At 46.6% G+C, this 20,848-nt stretch overlaps 1 protein-coding gene across 1 annotated transcript in view; it reads right to left on the bottom strand.

Annotated features, from left to right (window-relative positions):
• ABCD4 (ATP binding cassette subfamily D member 4) overlaps window positions 1–20,848 on the bottom strand; it is a 221,057-nt gene that overhangs the window by 32,051 nt on the left and 168,158 nt on the right. Inside the window, exon 17 of the mRNA XM_069208499.1 lies at window positions 362–438. Within this exon, the coding sequence (XP_069064600.1) occupies window positions 362–438 (77 nt within the window). The remainder of the gene's footprint in view (window positions 1–361; window positions 439–20,848) is intronic.

The raw sequence follows: 20,848 nt of genomic DNA, 5'->3' as shown, positions 1-20,848 counted from the left end.
ATTCTTCAATAGGAGGTTCAATCCATTCAGGAAATCCATCAGGACAACCATACTCAACTCCTGCCCTTGTTAAAAACAAGGCCTCACTAACCACAGCTCAACCTTCGTCAATAATTAAAATTGGTGTTATAACAAGTGCACGTAGTAGATGGATCTTCAACTACCCATGAAACAGTCAGCAACTGCAAAACTACCTCTTGCCACCACTTCCTCACTATGAAGTGGCTTTCTGGCACGATGTAGGAGTTTACAACCAAGCAAACACGTAAATAGCTCATTCTTATTGCCTGACTAGTCTTTTGTAAAATGTTCTCTGTGTGCAGCGGTCTCTGTTCTCTACTGCCATAAAGGAGCCACTTACCTGCATACTTTGGCTGCAGGTAAAACAGTCGTGCAAAAGAGAGTCTTTGCATCTCCCCTGGAGACAGGACATCATACCTGTAGCACAAGAGTACAATGGTTAAGCATAGAAATGTTCACCTCAAGGTGATCCAGATAGAGAGGCACGATAGCCAGATAGATACACATTACAGGGTCAAAAGAGTCACAAGCAGGAGGATAAACACCAAGATGAATGAATATAAAGACACACATAAGCATACCACAGGAATTAGAAATCAAAAGTACTTCTGCTGTTTGTATTAGACTCACATGAAGCGCATAATTCGGTTATGAATGCTAGCCTTGCCAAGAATGATTCATTATGATGTCCGTCCCAAGGCTACATTGTCTCTCATCTTTGGGGTTGTTGCATGATTTTATTATTCCATTGCATCATGTAATACATGAGGTGTGCCATATTGTATATGCATGTGGTAACAACAATAAAGTTTGCTTCATCTTAGAGGGAGGTTGGTGGTGTCGCATGAGGGTCAATAAAGGATAGGAACGACAAAACTACTTTTACTGGTAAGTAACACTGTCTTTTTGCAGCCTAAATATTATTAGAAATTTGCAAACTGTTCATAGACTTCACAGATGTGTTCATATCCGTAAGGTACAAGGTTGATGTGCACCTGGAGTAGTGCCCTATTGCTGATTATAGTACTCTAGTACATCAATAGAATAATGGTGAGCAATCATATGGACTAAACTCCACTTTGCACTTAGCATATTTCAAATAAAGATATTTTGTAAAGAAAGGTTAGTGCTGCAGCATTGTTTCTGGTGAAGCATCTCTTATTTCAAATTAAAGGTGTTCATTTGCAAACATGCAGCATGTCTGAACGCAGTTGATCCTGTACCTGCAATGGTAGTCTTTTTGATGTTGTTTCCCTTCTGTGATATTCTACAAGCTATAAAGAGTTGATTTGTGTTCATGAACGTCTGCCTTTCCTAAATCAAACAACATGTTGTACAAGTTACTTACCTTCGGTAACTAAATATCTGGTAGGGACATATTCTAGTTGCAGATTACTTACCTCAGAATTTTCCCCCAGGCGTCAGACTAGATCCGGAGATTTTTTTCTTCGAGCAATACCCTTGCACGTCAGTCGACTCCGTGGGCGTTGTTGGCGTCGTAGTCGCCGTCATGACATCAGGAGTAGTGTATAGACGCAGCCTCAGAGCAGTGACGTCAGTTTCTTTTTTTTTTTTTTTTAAACATAGACATACACGCTTAACAAACGAGGTGCAGTACACACAAAAAAAATACTTATCGATTAGCTAGCCACGTGCCCAGTACTCCCCAAATACCTTAACCTTTCAGTCTCGCCTTCCTCCCCTTACGTTCATACAGTAAATGTTCGAGCTGATGAACCGAAAAAAGTCAACCCAACCCACGACTGAAATGTTGGAGGTTGCTGGTCGAGCCACGCTGAGGCGATGCAGAGTCTATATATGGCCATGGATACAAAAATAAACCTAGATGCGCGAGGGCTGCTTGCATCCAACACCCCAAGCACTATCACCCAGGGAGTCAAATCCACATCCTGATTAACTACTCCCCTGATAAACTGTCCGACATCCTTTCTCAGGGTTGGTAATACTGTGCATGTGGCAAACATATGAATTAGGTCTGCACCGTGTACCTGACATCTTGGACAATTTGCCCCCTCTGCCCTGCCCCACTTAGCTATTTTCCCTGGGGTGAAGTATAAATCAAAAATTATTTTGTAATATTGTGCCTGGAGTGCAGCAGACAACAAAATGCTACAACCCAACCCAAAGGATTCATAAAATTCTCCCTCGCTCACATTAAGTTGCGCTTCCCACTTCTTACAATACTTCTGCAGATCATCTGTCAACTCATCATTAAGTCTGGCATAAGCTGTCTTTATAGTAAACCTATCTCCATTCACCAGCATCTCCATCATGGGGCATTTTACAAATCCCACTGCCCCCCGTTTTCTTATGTATAAAATCCCTAACTTGTAAGTATTTAAAGAATCCCCTCTGCTCTAGACCAAATTTCTCCTGCTGGTTCTCGAATGTGCATACAGTGGATCCAAGAAAGAGGTCCTCTAGTCTTTGTACCCCTTGTCTATTCCACCGCTCCATGTAGTTATCCCTAAATATCTCAGGAAGCAATGTGTTATTTGCAATCATCGTATAATAATGATATCTACCTAGTCCCATTCTTTTCCGCCAGGGGTTCCAGCACTTATATACAGCATTTAGGACCTTAAACTGCGTATTCTTATAATAACTGGGTTCCGTGAATGTCAAGAGTACACCCCTAGCCAGAGATCAAATTAGTAATTCGTATATATCCGGGATATACCCTTCACTACTCGTTGGTCTTCTAGCGTTAAACAGAGGATGAATGAACTGTAGAGCAGCCGCCATCTGGTATAATTTAAAGTTTGGAAGGGACCAACTCCCCTTCGCCCTAGATAAAGTCATATATCTTCCCGTCCTCCTGATCTTACCATACGACCAGATGAACCGCATCACCATTTGATCCAGCATGTCAAACCAAGATTTCTCAAACTCCAGCGGGATAGCCTGGAATAAATATAAAACCTTAGGGAGAACATCATCTTCACCAAATTGCACCGTCCCACAATTGACATATGCAAGTTATTCCATCTACCAAAATTATATATAGCTTTTCTTACAATCGGTAATAAATTAGACTGAACTATCTGCTCCACATTGGGATTAATATCGATTCCTAAATATACTGCATGGCCGACCCTTCGAGTATTGGTTGTCCTAGCGTACTCATTTACCACTATCTGAGTCTTATCCTTATTAAGCGAATAACCTGATACCATACCAAAAAGATGTGCAACCTCTTCTATTTCTTTAAGGGCCACTTCCGGATTGGCGGTGACAACTGCAACATCATCAGCATAAGCTAATATTTTGGTACCCCAACAATTACGAATCCCAGGCTGAATGGCTATATTCTTTTCGAGTTGCCGAAGGAATGGATCAATATTTAAAGCGAAAAGCAAGGGGGTGTACAGGCATCCCTGCCTTGTACCACGTTCAATCCGAATATCACTAGATTGACCACCTAACATTTAGATTCTAGCACTTGGGTGTCTATACAGGGCCTTAAGTGCAATAATGAAGCTGTCTCCCAGGCCACAGATCCGCAATATTTCCCACATATATTCCCAGCTAACTCAGTCAAAAGCCTTCTCGGCATCTAGCAGAATCATTGCCATAGGCTCCTCTGTGACATGGGTGGCATCAAACAAAGCAATGACTCTTCTGATGTGTACGGTTGTATCTCTCTCTGGGACAAACCCATGCTGGTTCTGCATTACCAATTTACATATGCAAGAAGACAGATGGGTAGCTAGGAGTTTAGACTAAGGCGGTCATTCTGACCGCGGCGGGCGGCGGTCGCCGCCCGCCATGCGGTTACCGCCGAATGACCGCACCGCGGTCAAAAGACCGCAGCGGTCATTCCAACTTTCCCGCTGGGCCGGCGGGCGACCGTCAAAAGGCCGTCCGCCGGCCAAGCGGGAAAGCCCCTGCAACGAGGAAGCCGGCTCGGAATGGAGCCGGCGGAGTTGCAGGGGTGCGACGGGTGCAGTGGCACCCGTCGCGATTTTCACTGTCTGCAAAGCAGACAGTGAAAATCTTTGTGGGGCCCTGTTAGGGGGCCCCTGCACTGCCCATGCAGGTGGCATGGGCAGTGCAGGGGCCCCCAGGGGCCCCACGGCACCCGTTCCCGCCATCCTGGTTCTGGCAGTGGACACCGCCAGAAACAGGCTGGCGGGAAGGGGGTCGGAATCCCCATGGCGGTGCTGCAAGCAGCGCCGCCATGGCGGATTCCCTGGGCCAGGGGAAAACCGGCGGGAAAACGCGGTTCCCCTTTTCTGACCGCGGCTTTACCACCGCGGTCAGAATAGCCCAGGAAGCACCGCCAGCCTGTTGGCGGTGCTTCCACCGCCCTCCGCCATGGCGGTCATGGACCGCCAGGGTCAGAATGACCCCCTAAATCTTTACATCACGATTGATGAGAGTAATGGGCCTATACGCGCCCAGGCTGAGGGGATCTTTACCCTTCTTAGGAAACACTACTATAATAGCAGTGCCCCAGGATGGGGGAGGATTGCCCCCTTGCTGCACTTGGGTGAAAAGTTCTAGCATCACTGGTAACAATAATGTCTTAAAATGCTTATATAATTCTAACGGGATACCATGCGTCCCTACCGCCTTACCGCTTGGGAGCCCACGCATCGCCCCTTCAAACTCCTCCATTGTGACCTTTCTACCCAATACCTCTTGTTCCTCAGAGGTAATCTTACCCCCAATGGTCTCTTCCAGCCAACCGCGATGGGCTTGTTCCCCACCTGTAGAAGTGGCTTTGTAAAGTTCAGCGTAATACTCCAGGAAAACTTCCCTGATTAGGTCGGGATCTGTGACTACCTTCCCCAGCCTGTTTTTAATCTTTGAGATTGAGCTACGTGTGATCCTTTGGCGAGCTCGTACAGCTAACAGATGACCCACTTTCTCACTGACTTCATAGCACTACTTCCGTCTTGCTAAATATTTTTCCGCCACACTTTCCACCGAACGTTCATCAATTAACATTTTGGCTATTGCGATTTGCTGCAGGGCATCCTTAAAATCTGTACCACCCTTGACTGCCACGGTAAGTTGCTTTTCTGCTTCGTAAAGCTTTGTGTGGAGCTCCTGTATCTGCCCTGCTTTTTGTTTCTGTCGTCTTATACTAAAGCTGAGTGTTTCCCCCCTTATTCCAGCTTTCAATGTATCCCACACTATCTCTGCTGGGGCGGACCCCCTGTAAACTTCCAGAAATTCTCTCAACCATGTTTCCCTATGCTGCAGATAAGCAGGGTTATTCAACAGTCCTCTCTCGAATGTCCAGCTTTTCCTATCACTTCGCCTACCCACGCTCTTAACCTCCAAAAGTAGAGGATTATGATCTGACATAAATTGTGGGAATAGCTTAATTTTCGCCCCCACCAAGAGTTCAGGCGAAATTAGAAAGTAATCTAACCGGGCCAATTTCCTATGAGGAGCAGAAAAATATGTAGATCCCTAGTCCATCCCCTTCATTGTCAACCATGCATGTACCAGACCCACTTACTTTAACAAATTCCTAAGAGCCTGAAATACTCTTGGTTTCCGTCCCGAGTACTTTTCAGTCTTAGCATCCTTTTCCTTATGTGATCTATCCCATGCCCCATTGAAATTCAAATACCCACAGACAACGTACGGGGCAGGCCATAATGCTAATCCTGCTGAAATGAAGTCTAGCAGAGACAGGTCCTCATACACAGTGCCATATAGTGAGCAAAGTGTAAACTTTCCTTTATCCAACAAGCTCTCAACTATAGCCCATCTTCCTAGCTCATCGACCCTCCTCCTGTTAACTTTACATTTAGTATTACTTGCTAAGATAGCCACCCCTTTCGTCTTAGTCCTCTGTTCGGTACATGCCAGAAGCTGCAAACCAAGAGACTCCAGCAATGCTTTATCAGAATATTCTATGTGTGATTCTTGCAGACAATATATGTCTGCTTTTAATATTTTAAAGTCTTCTGCTACTTACCCTCTCTTACGGGGATCATTTAAACCACATATGTTTATGGCAGCTATCTGGAAAACGGCCATGTATAGAACTTCAACAAATTCCTTACAGTGTCATCATATTTCACTATAAACTCCCTGTTCATGTAACTATGCCTGTAGTCCGTTACCTCAGTCCCCCCACCCAAACCACTGGGCATTGGGCCAACCGGTATCTTATTCCTGCACTTCATCTGCTTTCCCTAGAGTAACCATTTTTTTCTTTTTTAATCCCATCTGCTGAGCCCTCAATCTCTACCCACCCCCCCAACTTCCCCACCCCTCGACCCCCCACCTCAACTCCCACCATTGCACCTCCCCTTCCTGCTTCCCTCCCCTGCCAGCAACCACCCTCCCCCTCCCTGACCTCTCCATCCCCAAGAGCAATCAGACCACCTCTTGCCTGGATGGTGATGACCTCAAATGTCAGCCGTAAGCCCTCCCCCAGACTGCCGAGCTACCTTCATCCTTAGCTCCCCTGCCATCCTTTACACTGAGATACCTTAAACCCCTGCCTGTTTCTACGGGGCTTTCAATTCCATCAAGTATTCCTTTGCCTGAATCTCAGAGGTAAACATTTAAACTTTCCTGTTTACCACTGTCTTAAGACGAGCGGGCGCCAGCAAATACGCCTCCCCTCCCCTATCCTGGCTGGAAGAGTTTAATCAGTTGTCGCAATCTCCACCTGGCCTGCCTTAACAGATAGTTGCCAAAAAACACCAATATAGCTCTTGGGTATTTAGATTCCACATTACTATCCCCCTCCCGTCTAACTACTGGGAATCTATGTCTATGTACCCTTTGAATCTCCCTCTCCCAGTTCCACTTCTTGAGTTCTGGAAAAGCACTCTGCAGGAGCTTGACCATATATGCCTAGATATCGTTGCCCTCCAGCCCTTCTTCAACCCCCAAAAAACACAAGTTATTTCTCCTTTGCCGGTTCTCAAAATCTTCTAATTTCCACATAATGTCAGTTAATTGCCCTCCGTGTGTTTCCGTCTGCTCTTTTAGGGCCTCGATATCAGCCTCCACTGCAGCCGTTCTGGTCGCCATTGCACTTAATTTTTCCTCAATTTCTGTGCAGGACCTCACAACTTTGTGGACCTTGCCCTGTAGATCTTTGGTAGCGATCTGAGCCCTCCGACTCTCAGTCCTTGTCTCTGTTTGAAGCTCCCTTATTGTGTCGTATATCACCTGCAACATTTTTGCATCTGTGCCAGTCGCGCTATTGCTAGAGGCCGGACATTCCACACCCCCATCAATATTGGGTGGTGGGTCAAGCTTGGAAACTTTCTCCAATCCCGTCAATCTGGCCCCCGAGTAGTCCCATTTGAATGAGGGCTCTACTCCCCCCATTGATCCGGACCGTGTTTTTAGGCATCAATGATGCAGTCACTGAGGCCGCACTGTGGACCCTTCTTCTGACGAGGCACTCTAGGTCTCTGAAGGTGTGCTACCTACCCCTAAACGCTGGTTGCAACCACTGCTGGACGCTTCAGAGTCCTCAGTTAGCAAATAGAACTTATCTCCGCCATCCCTCGACCAGTCAGGGACTTTTTTGCTCCTTCCGGTTTTTCCTGGCCTTTACATGTAGCAAATTACTATCGCTGATACCCACAGTTACATCCTTTGAGCACAATGCAGGGGATGTGTCCGTGAGATTATGAGCAGCCTGAATCCTGCGGTTTGTCTCCACCGTTGGTAGTTGTGCACTGTCCATGCTGGATACCAGAGCATTTGCGCCATTTGCACCTCGCCATACCCGCGTTCCGGTATTAGCTGCTCCTCTGCATTTCGTGGCCAGATCGTGGAAAGATTACTCACGGAGGGCCCTTCCTTGTTTCCTTTACCTTGCTCAGTCCCTTCTCTAAGTACCTTGGGAATCTCTTTGTTAGAGTCTTTCGTACCATGAGGAAGAGATAGAGAGCTGCTGACACCATTCTCTGGGCCCCTCTGGTTAGAAAGTTCATTATAGCGAGCTGTGACTTGCCCTCCCCCCTGGAATCAAGCGGGCGATGCTGGTAATATTCTTGCCATCTTTGGTATCTTTAGTGGTTCCATCTCTGGCTCTACCACCCAATTTAGTTTCTCCTGAGATAGGCTGCCTGTTGGTTGGGCCTGTATACCTGCTGTCTTTTCCAGTGCGTGTTGGCCGGGCCCCCTCCCCTTTATCTCCAAAGTTCCGCACAGTTTTAGGAGCTATACTCACTCTTATGAGCCACGGGAGAGCCCCAAATGTTTTAACAAGCCTCTAGTACCAGCAATCTGTACTCCTTGCGACAGATTTACTAATATTCCGCAATAATGTGCCCAGTGCGCGCGATGAACCATCACAGGAGCCAAACCACGCTCCTTCAAACCCACGTCCTTATCCTTATAACAAGGCCCGGTCGGCATTAGAATCTACCAACCAAGAGAACCCCTTGCTCATATTCGCTGCCCAAATAGTCACAGTTTACAGTCACACTTTACGCTTCATTACTGTGCCTGGGAAGCAGCTCTTCCTACCCTCCGTGGGCTTTCCATGACGTCACCATAAAATCCCAGCTTTTCAGATACAAGCGTAGCGCTGCAATGCCCCTACTCCACAGTGCCTCTGCTCCGCAGTCTGTAGCAGCGCCGCTTCCCAGCAACCGAGTGTCGATTCCGGAGTCTAGCCCCCAGCGCCGGGCACTCTCAGCCAGGCACTCAGCACCGCATCTGCTGCTCCACCAACAATGCACCAGACTCACCGCTGGTGTCCGGGGGGGGGGGGGGAAGCTTAACGGCTGCCACTTACACGGGCACCATCTTGCTCCTCCAACTACCGACGTCAGTTTCTTTTAACCTGCCAAAGCGCAGAGCACTGAGATTGGTGCACCAGAGCTAAGGACCTAAAAGGGGAATCCCTGTCCCTAAAAATCAGTTCACAAGCGTGGAAGATGGGTGGGTCAGTAAGGAATCTACAACTAGAATATGTCTCTACCAGATATTTTGTTACCAAAGGTAAGTAACTTGTACATCTGATAGAGACTTCTAGTTGCAGATTCCTTACCTTAGAATAGATACCCAAGCAATGCCATCCTCGGAGGTGGGCTTCGAACCAAGATCATACTAGAAAGTCCTGCAGCTCCGAACGACCAAAACAGCCGTCCCGACGGACCGGACTGTCCTGGCGGTAATGTTTAGCAAACATGTGCAGGGATGCCCACGTAGCCACCTGGCAGATATCCAGGACAGGACCTCCCTGTGCTTACGCAGTGGAAGCAGCAGTTCCTCTGGTGGAATGAGCGCAAAAGCCCTGAGGGCCTTGCTTCTTGGCCAAAGCACAGCACATCTTTATGCAAAGAAGTACCCATCGAGGGATGGTATGTTTTTGCACTGCCTTCCCTCTCTTCGCACACACATACCTGACAAAGGGTTGATCGTCCACCCGGAAATCTTTAGTAAGATTTAGATAGAACGCCAACGCTCTTTTTGAGTCCAGACGGTAAAGTTGCTCCTCCTCATGAGAAGGATGTGGGGGTGCGTAAAAAGTAGGCAAGGTGATGGACTGGCCTACATGAAAAGGCGTAACAACCATGGGAAGGAAATAACTCTGTCAGGGTGCACAAACAAGAATGGAGGCTTTGAGGAAGGAGCTTGAAGCTCACTCTCTCTACAAGCAGAAGTGATGGCAACAAGAAAGACATTTTTAAAGTGAAAAGCCGTAAAGGGCAATCGTGCATCGGCTCCAAGGGAGTACAAGTTAAGTAAGGACAAGACTGAGGTCCCACTGAGGCATGATAAATGGAGTGGGAGGAAATAAATTGGTGAGACCTTTACGGAATCGATTGACAATAAGAGATTTAAAGAGTGACGGCTGATCAGGTAGCCTAAGAAAGGCCAAAATAGCTGATAAATACCCTTTAAGTGTGCCCAAAGCAGAGTCCTGCTGGGCCAAAAGAAAGAATGAACAAAAGAACCTCAGATAGAGAAGCAGAGAGGGGAGCAACAGATTTGATGGTACACCATGCCACAAATTTATACCAATGACAGGCGTATACCGTTTTGGTGGAGGGACGCCTGGCTGCCAAGATAACATCGCAGACTTCAGGTGGGAGATCCGCCACTCAATCTCCATGCATGAAGGTGGAGATTGGACAGGTTCGGGTGGAGAACTGTCCCTTGTTGCTGCAACAGGAGATCTGCCCGAAGAGGCAGTCTGAGTAGAGGATTGGTAGCCATGCTCAATAGCTCTAGATACCATACTCTCTGTGCCCAGTCCGGAGCCACAAAGATAACTTGAGCCCGGTCGTGCCTGATCTACTTGAGAACTCTAGGCAGAAGTGGTATAGGCGGAAAGGCATAAAGGAGGCCGGAGTTCTACTCGAGACTAAAAGCGTCTCCGAGCAAGTGCGGCCTTGGAAACTCCAAAGCGGAAAACAGCTGACACTGTGCGTTCTCTGCGGAGGCAAACAGATCTAATCAAGGCTCTCCCCAATGCTGAAAGAGACCTTGCGCCATCTCCGGTTGGAGACGCCATTCATGATCGGCTGTGCATCGACGGCTGAGTTTGTCTGCTCTGGCATTCAGAGAGCCTGCTAGGTGTTGAACCACCAGGGTAATGCCCTGATGTTCCAGCCATGTCCAGAGGCGTAGTGCCTCCTGACAAAGGGTCCAGGACCCTACTCCGCCCTGTTTGTTGCAGTAACACATGGCGGTAGTGTTGTCCATGAACACTTGCACTACTTTCTCTGAGAGAGAGGGAAGAAAGTGCCCAGACCCAGCCCAGCCTGAGATCAGAGGCCAGACCCAGACCCAGACTCAGCCGGAGGCCAGAGGCATCTGATCTAAGCCTCTCCCATGTGGCCGCCCCAACCCAGAAGTGGCATAGCTGTCACTATGGATAGACCTGGCTGGGCAAGGGAGAGGGATCTGCCGTGGACCCAGTGCGGATTCGAAAGCCCCACTGCAGGTCTTTTGCAGTCCCCTCTGAGATCTAGACCATGTCGGAGAGATTTCCCTGATGCTGTGCCCATTGGAACTTCAAGTCCCACTGCATAGCCCACATATGCCATCTGGCATGTGTTACCAGTAGGATGCAGGAGGCCGTGAGGCCCATCAGCCTCAGAGTCAGTCTCACGGAAACCCAAGACAGAGGCTGAAAGATCAGAATCATAGCCGAATATCTTGGACTCGCTTTTCGGGAGGATAAGCCCGAAACTGCACTGTGTCCAGAACAGCTCTGATGAAAGGGAGCATCTGACAGGGAGGTAGGTGTGACTTCGGCATGTTGATTGTGAACCCCAGCGTGTGCAGGAGGTTCGCCATAGTCTGAAGGTGGGAGACGACTTTCTGGGGCGAGTCCGCGTTCAACAGTCAGTCATCAAAATAGGGGAAGACTGAAACCCCTAACCTGCGCAGATGAGCTGCAACCACCGCCATCACTTTCATTAACACCCGAGGGGCACTGGTAACACCAAAGGGGAGCGCGGTAAACTGACAGTGCTCATGACCTACCACGAATCGAAGGTAATGTCTGTGGGCAGGCAGGATGGGAATGTGGAAATAAGCGTCCTGCAAGTCCAAAGCTACCATCCAGTCTCCTTGGTCTCAGGTAGACAGGACCTGAGCTAGGCTGAGCATTTTGAATTTCTCCTGCTTCAGGAAGTAATTGAGGTCCCGAAGGTCTGGGATAGGATGTGAGCCCTTGTCCTTTTTCGGCACCAGAAAGTAGTGGGAATAATAACCACAACCTACTTCTGGCACAGGGGCCTTCCCTATGGCTCCCTTGACCAAGAGAGCCACAACTTCCTGGCAAAGAAGTGGCAGACGAACCTCTGGAAGATGGCTGACTGGTGGAGGCATGGCTGGTGGGGCAGATTCAACGGGGAGGGCATAGCCCTTTCAAACTATCTGCAAAACCCACCTGTCCGTAGTGATGGATTTCCAGTGGGGAAGGTGATGGCAAATCCTGTCGCCAACGGGATTGGAGTGAGGGGATGGTCTATCAGGTTTGGACCTCTGGTACCCTGTACCACGCATCCCCGGCCACGCAGCTGCTGAACAACATTGGTTGCACGGTGGCTTGGTTGGGGTTGCGACAGGGAGCCCCTTCTGTGGCAATGAAAGGGGCAAAAGGCGGACTATTGGGGGACGAGAGGCAGTGGAAAGGCCAAGGGACCGAGCTATAGCCCGGTGGTCCTTGAACCTCTCCAAGGCAGAGTCTGCTTTGTCTCTAAAGAGACGGGAGCCATCAAAGGGCATGTCCATAAGAGACTGTTGGACAACCCCCGAAAAAACAGAAGTACGAGGGCTGCCACTGTCGAAGCAACCGATCTGCCCAGAGAGTCGGTCGTGTCCAGCCCACATAGGATCGTGAACTTCTCTGCATATCTCCCATCAGTGACAGCTTGGGAGATGATAGCACGGGCCTCCTCGGGTATCTGCGGCAGAACTTGCGCAACCGTATCCCACGGAGAGCGGGTATAGCAGCCCAAAAGGCATGCAGTGTTCACGGACCGCATCGCGAGATTGGAGGAAGAAAACATCTTCTTCCCAAATTGTTCCAGCCTTTTTTATTCTCTACCCGGGGGTGTGTAATGGAATGCGCCTGAGGAAGAGGAAGCCTGGATGACAAGACTCTCAGTCATGGGGTGTTGGGACAGGAATTTAGGGTTGTTCGGGGAGGGCAGATGGCGGTGTGCAATAATACTATTCACAGGAGCCTCGGTGTTGGTTTTGGACCAAGTACCCAAGAGGACATTGGTGAGGGCTTCATTGAATGGGAGAAGGCGATCAGATGTGGAAGCCCCTGACTGAAGCACCTCCATCAGGAGATTTGGCCTGACCTGTATAGTAGGCAGCTCAAGGACCTCAGCCGCCCTACTAACCACCATAGAATAAGTCGCTCCCTCCGCTGTAGCCACGGTAGGAGGAGACAGCATGCCGGTGTCTGGAGAAGTGTCCAGGCCACTGGCCTCGCCCAACTCCTGTGCCCAGTCCAAAGTAGGGTCATCCTGGTTTTCATAAGGGTCCAGGGACCCCTCCAATCCTTCCCCGAATTCGTACCCATAGGAAAATGGTCTAAATCTGACCTGGGGTGAGTAGGCACTATCGAAGACAGAGGCGGCATCGGCCCACGCCGTTCTGACTCCGAGTTGTCGGGAATGAGGACTGGGTCAACGTCAATGGCAGGCACCCCTGATGCCAGGAGCATCGACAATCGAACCAGTGCCGGGGAAGGTCTCAGTGCTACGACTGGCGTCGGTGCGGATCCAGAGGAGACCTTGGTGGCCGGAGCCAAAGCCGCCGGCGCGGAACCCGAAGGTCCCACCGACCGAACCCCTTGGGCCCGAAGGGCGCCGTATCGGGGTTGGCCTGCCCAAAAATGAGGCATGGCCTCATAAAACTCCTTTAATTGGGTAGGGTTGCTCCGGCTCCCGGAAATTCTGGGGAGCGGACCCAGAAGCACGCTCCTAAAACAGAGGCCTCGAGCGTTGACACTCCTCCCGTATCACATCAGTCAAGTGATGGGGTGAAGTCGAAGGGTGAAGGGACCGCTTCAACGACTTCTTACCTGTGCCCGAAGGCTTTGAGGACGAAGAATGGTGGTGGCTCCGCGAGCGGTCTCGAGACCTTCCCCTCGAGCGAGGCCGGGTCATGGACGCGCTCCAAGCACCACAAACAGACTCAATGCAGATCCGTAACCGACATCATTCGGCGACAGTCCTTGCACGGCTTGAAACCAGTCTTTGAGGACATCGCAACACACCAAAAACTCACCACAAAACTCGACAAAGCGGTCAAACTCAGTCAAAAAGAGACCAGGGTAGCTCTCTCCGGATCAGCGCGTGGCGTGGAAAAAAAAGAACTGATGTCACTGCACTGAGGCGGTGTCTATGTACTACTCTCGATGTCATCACGGCGACTACAACGCCAACGATGCCTGCGGAGTCAACCAACGCCACCTACCGACGTGCAAGGGTATTGCTCGAAGAAAAAATCTCCGGATCCAGTCTGATGCCTGGGGGAAAATTCTAAGGTAAGGAATGTGCAACTAGAAGTCTCTATCAGATAGCATTCTACTAGCATCCAATACTTATAGTGACCTCTCAGCTGACAGCTTAGGGCATATAGTGGCATATTTATGGCTTCAGCCACATGAAATACAGAAACAACTTTAGGTAAGACTTTTTGGTGAGTTCCGAAACAAGCAAGTATCTGTGAATCTTTAAAAAGGGTTTCTATAATGAGTGCTTGTAACTGGTTCACTTGACTGAGTGAAGTGATCATAAACAAGAACACAACCTTTAGTGCATAATTGGCTATATATGCATCAGCTCAAAAAGAAGGGGCTTCAAGCAATCCTGAATTGTGGTAGAGCCAATCTTTAAACTCTTACACGAAAAGCTATAATAATTGTTATATTAAATGATAAAATATGTAACTGTAGGAATTAGGGCTTGTAAAATGTCTTGAGGTTTATAAACATCTACACTACAGGCTCCTTTTAATGCTTTTCCACAACCTTCTCCCAGTTGAGCCCTTTATCCGGCATTAATGGCAATGACTGGATCTAGTCATGCAAGAGTCTCTTTAGAACTATAAAGAGCAGACAGAATAACCAGCATCTAAGTGACATACAGACATCTATACTGACAGCCAGATGCTGTGCAGACTGGAAGTATACAGATAGATATAAAGACATCAAGACAAACCAAAAAACACACAGACCGTTACAGTGATACAGAAAAGCAGATAGATGCACAGACAGCCAGATGTGTAGAGACAAAACTAGTTGTACAGGCCAACAGCCAGAAGTATAAACACAATGACAGGTGTATGGACGTGATGACATGCATACAGACAAGGTGAAGGATAGTATAAAAACATATATTGGTCAGAAGGCTGTTACTTTTTTCATCTGAAGAAAGCACTCAAAGGGACAGACAAACGTGTGCATACATAGTATTTTTGTGCATATGTAACCATTTCTCAATTGAAGTTGAACTTAAACAGATAGTGGCAGGAATCAAAAGGCAGAAACCGCCCTATCTCTGCATTTGCAGGGCAGTTTCTGCCTTTTGATTCTTGCCACCATCTCTGCATTTGCATTCCTGTCACCATCTCTGCATTGCCAACTTAAGTGCATTATTTGCACATCAAACAGCAAGTATAGTTGAAATCTGCTGCAGAATTGCGGTTTCTGGAACCATGACCCCACTACCTACTGCCTCACCTCGGGAACTGTGACTACTGCCTGCTCCATTTCTACTTCCATCTCATATCCCTAAACGTAAAGTTTCCTACCTGTAAGTGTAGTTTTGCAGCTTAAAGAATTTTCTGGATTCACATGCTGTGCATTATTCCGCCATCTAGTAGCTGGGTCTGGAATTCTTCACTATTTCACGTTTTAGTCCTTCTATTCTTTCTATTTTTTGTTTGTTAGTGGGCGTCGACAGAACTTCATTTGGTGTCTGCGTGTGACATCATCCTACTTCCTCTCCAGATGTTCCCACCTTAGGTAGCCATCTTCAGATTCTTTTTTTCTCTCCTTGTCCTCCCATCTTCTTAGTAGAGGTGGGTGGGTCACTTGTGATTCCAGAAAATACTTCAAGCTGCAAAACTACACCTACTGCTAAGAAACTATGTTTTCCAGCAAGAATCTTTTCTGGATTCACATGCTGTGCACTGATTTTATGGCAGTGTTTAATCCTGTGCTGGCTGGGATGAAGATGGCCATTGATTTCTAAATATATTTTGTAGAACCCTTCGTCGTACTTGAACTTCCTTGTTTGTTTGAATGTCAATACAATAATGTTTTGTAAATGTGTGCGCTGATGACCATGTTGCTGCCATGCATATTTCCTGTAATGGTGGATTTGCCAAAAAAAGCAATGGTTGCTCCTTTTGTTTCGTGTGGAATGTGCTCTTGGTGCCACTGTCAAGCTTTCTCCTGCATAAGTGTGATCCAACTGAATTGTTTGTGCAATCCATCTTGTGATTGTGTTCTGTGTTACTGGTCTTCCTAAGAAACAATCTGCAAAGAATACAAATAGTTGTTGAGTTTTCCTGCAAGGCTTTGTCTTTTCGATGTAATACATGATGGACCATCTTACATCCAAAGTATGCAGAGTTTTTTCACAGTGCGCCTTTGGGTATTGAAAGAAACTTAGCATTGAATAGTTTGATTAATATGAAACTATGAAAACACCTTTGGTATGAACTGAGGATCTGTTCTCATTACAATTCTGTTGTTATGAATTTGAAAATAGGGTTCTTGTATTGTGAGTACCTGTAACTCACTTACCCCGCGTAGTGAAGTAATAGCTACCAAAAAGCTGTTTTTAAAGTTAGCATTTGTAAAGTAGCTTTGTGTAAAGGCTTGAATGGTTTATTCATAAGTTGAGTGCGTACAACATTTAGGTTCCATTTGGGTGCTGGTACCCTTTTTGATGGTGCTATTCTCTTTGCTTCCTCCAAGAATCTATTTACTACTGGTGCTGTGAAAACATTTCTTCTCATATGTCTTCTTGTTTAGGCCACTATTGCTGCTAGATGAACATTTAAGGATGCACATGTAAGACCTTCCTGTATATGGTGAGTTAAATATTGTAAAACTGTTTTTCCCTTGTGATTGTCTTCACTAATCCCCTCTTTGCACACAATAGTGAAAATCTCTTCCATTTTGCCATATAACATTTTCCTGTTATTGGTTTTCTTGCTTTCCTTAATAATGCCATTGTGTTTTCTTGTAACTTCATGTGCCCGAATTCTAAGTCTTCAGGAGCCATGCCGTTAGATTCTGGTTCTGGGAGTAAAACCCTTCCTTTTTCCATCAACAACAGATTTTGTTGCTTTGGTAGTCTTTGAAATCTTTCCTGTGCTCGCTGGACAATCTCGGAGTACCAGGTTTGCCTTGCCACCTGTGGTTCAGTTCAAATTAAGGTCGATGACCCTGTGCCACAGTGGAATGGGGGGAAAGCGTATGCAAATGTCCTTGACCAGTTCATCGAAAGGGCATTCCCCAGTGACCGAGGGTGTGGCTCTCTGGAGGCAAAGTATTGGCATTTTGCGTTCCAAGGAGTTGCAAACAGATCTATTGATGGTGTACCCCACTTCTGAAAAAATCTTTTGTACCACTCTCTGGTTGGACCCCCTTATTAGGAGCATGAGCCCTGTCTGCTCAGTCTGTTCACTTCAACATTGTAATTCCCTGGTAGAAATATCACTTGAATCTCCATGTTTCTTTGTAATGCCCATTTCCAGAGTTGCTGAGCTAGTCTTGATAAGGGTGGAGATTGAGTACCTCCCTGATTGTTGATGTAAAACATTGTCATTGTATTGTCTGTTTGAGTCAATATGTTCTTTTCCAGAAGTTGCTTTTGAAATGCTTTCAAAGCTAGAAAAATTGTTTCTTAGTTCCAGGTACCGCATCCTGCTCCTTCCAGATTCCTCATGTTTTCAGGGATCCCATGTGTGCTCCACATCCTATCGTCACAGATGGAGTTGGTTGCAGAAATGGTCTTCCCCGTGTAATGTATTCTCTGCCTGCACCTTCTGTGTGAAAACACTAGATCTTCCCCACACTCCATCTTGCTTGTGATCATTGATTTTGAAGCCACCCCTGGATTGTTCTTGTATGAAGTCTCACATATGGGATCGAAGGAATGCATGATTCCATCTTTCCCAATAATGTTCCCACTCTCCTCACTGTCAGAGCTTGCCCCTTGCAGTAAAGGAAAGTCTCTCCCAAAATGGGATTGTGTTCTTTTTTTCTTGGGAAATACTTTCCCTTGAACTGAGTCTAACCTCGCTCCTAGGAAAATCTTTTCCTGTTCTGGAGAGAATTTTTTATGCTTAACAAGAAGCCTAGTGTGTACAGTGTCCTCATCACGATTGGAATGTCCTGTTTGGTATGAGTTTACCCTTACTAAACAATCGTTGAGGCATGGATATACATGTATACCTACTCCTCTGAGATGTGCCACTACTGCTGCAAGACACACTGTGAACACTCTTGGTGCTGATTTTATTCCAAATGTTTTTACCGTGAATTGATAGTGTGTTCAGTTTACAAACTTTAGGTATCTCTTGTGTTTTGCATCAATTGGAATGTGCAAGGTGGCATCTTTGAAGTCTATAGTTGCCATGTAATCTCCTTTTTGCAACTGTGGAATGACTTCCTGTAAAGTCGTCATATTGAATTTTTGCGTTTTTATAAACTTGGTGATGAACCCGAGATCTACCTTTGAAATTAGGAAATCTGTTGAGTAATTTCTCTTGTTAATTTCTTGCTTTGGGACATGTTCTATTGCTTTTTTGTGCAGTAGCTCCTTGACCTCCTTGAAGAGTCAATTTGTTTCCTCTTTTGAATGGATCTTTTTCTTTGGTCCTCTTGTTGGCGGGAATTTGTTTAGTGCTATGTAATAACCAAAACTAATTGGATTTAGGACTCATTTGTCTCTAGTTATCTTCCTCCAATTTTGGAGAATGTTTTTTAATCGTCCACCGGTTGGTGGGCTGTGATGGAACTTTGCCTGTTTGGTGTTTTCTCTCACTGATCGTGTTTGTGAGAGTGGTGTAGTTGTGCAGTCACTTATTTGAGTGGATTGAGCCTCCCCTGCCTGGCTGACCTCTTCCTCCGGCTCTTCCTCGAAAGGAGTTTCATCCCAGTTGCGGGTACTGCCAGCATTGCTGTGCTGTAGCATATTGGGTGCCATTGTGGAAGCCTTGGTGAGAATTCCCAGACTGGAAGCTACCCTTGAAGGCTGGCGTTCTTGCAGGGAATGTCCCCTTTCGTATTCCTCCATGAAACTGGAGTGCACCCATTTATTTTGTTGATTCATTGTCCTTTTTAAGTTGGTTGAGACTTTCATCCATCGAGTTACCAAACAATTGTAGTCCGTTAAACGGGATGTTTATGATGTTTGCTTGTATTTCAGGCTTGAACCCTGAAATCCTCAACCAAGAGTAGTGCCTTAGAGCCCCATCATCATTTTACTACTAGACAAGTCTGCCGCATCCAGAGCAGATTTTAAACAACTACTAGCTATGTTTTTACCACTTTCTGACAGATGTGCTGCCATTTTCTTATACTGCTCAGGTAGATGTTTCATCAGTTCTCCCATTTCCTCCTAATGCTGATGAGCATGTCTATAAAGTAATGCATTTGAATTTGCAATACGCCACTGGTTTGAAGCACTGCGGTCGATTCTGCAACCCATAAGTTCCATCTTCTTACTCTCCTTATATGGACGTGGTCCCAAGGTTGAGGGGATGTCAGCTCTCTTTCCTGCCGTTGAGGTGATTATGGAGTCTCCCGGCACTGTACCTTTATTGTAAGCAGGATCTTTAGAAGAATACTTAAATTTCTTTTCAGCCCTTGGCATGACTGCTCTGCAAGTGGCTGGTTCTTTAATCACTTCCCTGCCTTGATCGAATATGCTTGGGAGCATAGGAAGAAATTGGTTTCTTGTCTGACTTGGCACCAGCGTTTCTAACAGAAAACATGACTGAGGCTTAACCTCTTCAATTTGAACATTAAACTTTAAAGCTGCATTTTCAATCACCAAATTGTACATCCCAATATCATCTGGGGGTGAGGGTTTGGGGGGGTAGCCTCTAATCCCTCCTCAGGCGAGTCTGCCTCTAAATCTTCTAATTGAGAATCAATGTATTCACCTTCCTCTGAAAATAGATATATTCCCTGTTGGTCATCTTCTTCCTCATTAAATAGTTCTTCCTCCTCCTCTTGAGAATCAGACGTGACTCGGGTTGGATTTCTTCAAGTTTTATCTCAGAAGACTCTTTTGTCGTTCAAGTCTCCTGTGGGTCCTGAATCCCTTTAGCCTGTCGTTGAATTACTTTTAAGAAGTGCAGACATTTCAGCTTTGAGTCTTTCTTTTTTCTCGATTTCGATGGCCCGCACTTTGAGGTCAGTGTGTTGAGTGTTTCTTCTTCAGCATAAACGTTTCTTTGGATGATGACTAAGACAACGAGCTTCGACGTTCAGATCGTGAACTTTGGGTTTTCGTCGACGATGCATCCTTTTGCCCTGCCGTTCTTAGACAATGTGTGTTTTTTTCTGATTTTTTTCCCCACTTGAGACCCCCATAAAGGCTCCGTGAGACTCCTTTTCCTGAGGCATGTCTGCAGACAGCAAGCATTTTGACGCAGAGGCTCCCTTTTGTGCCCACTGTTTTTGGCCTTGCAATGTGTTATGGGCCCTTTTTTGTCTCACTCTCACTCTCAATGTTTTTGGTGCAAACATGGAGCACGCGTTGCAAACCGCTCCGGTGGTCAAATGAAAGGCAGAGGTTACACACCGGATGTTACTCCTTCTCTGCGTATTTATGGAGGCAATTTTTGCAAAACTGGAATGGGACTTCTCCATTACTCCTAATATGGGGTCCCTTCCACAGCCATTCCCGGCAATCCGTCGAGTTAGTAAAAAATGCAAGTGATCTCACTTCGTCCTACTGCAGCTCCCTGTCGACAATGTTGTTTCACTTTGACGAAGTTTTTGTTGAATTACCTGCAAATCCTTCGAAGTTTTACCCCGTGTTAGAGACCTCTCTGCAAACATCCAGACCCAATGGTGGAATAAAGTAATCTGAAGATGGCTATCCAAGATGAGAACATCCGGGGGGAAGTAGGACGATGTCACAAGGAGACACCAAATGGAAGTTCCGTTTACCAACAAACAAAAAACAGAGTAGAAGGACTAAAAAGAAAAATTGAAATATAGAGGAATTTCAGACCCAATCACTAGATGCCAGAATAATGCACAGTATGTGAATCCACAAAAGATTCATGCTGCAAAACACGTCTTGGAACCACAACCCCCAGATCCATCTTTAAGACTCAACTAGCAAGATTATATTTT

Source organism: Pleurodeles waltl, chromosome 9 (genome assembly GCF_031143425.1).
Source record: "Pleurodeles waltl isolate 20211129_DDA chromosome 9, aPleWal1.hap1.20221129, whole genome shotgun sequence".
NCBI lineage: Eukaryota > Metazoa > Chordata > Amphibia > Caudata > Salamandridae > Pleurodeles > Pleurodeles waltl.
This window is presented reverse-complemented; position numbering and strand designations above follow the sequence as displayed.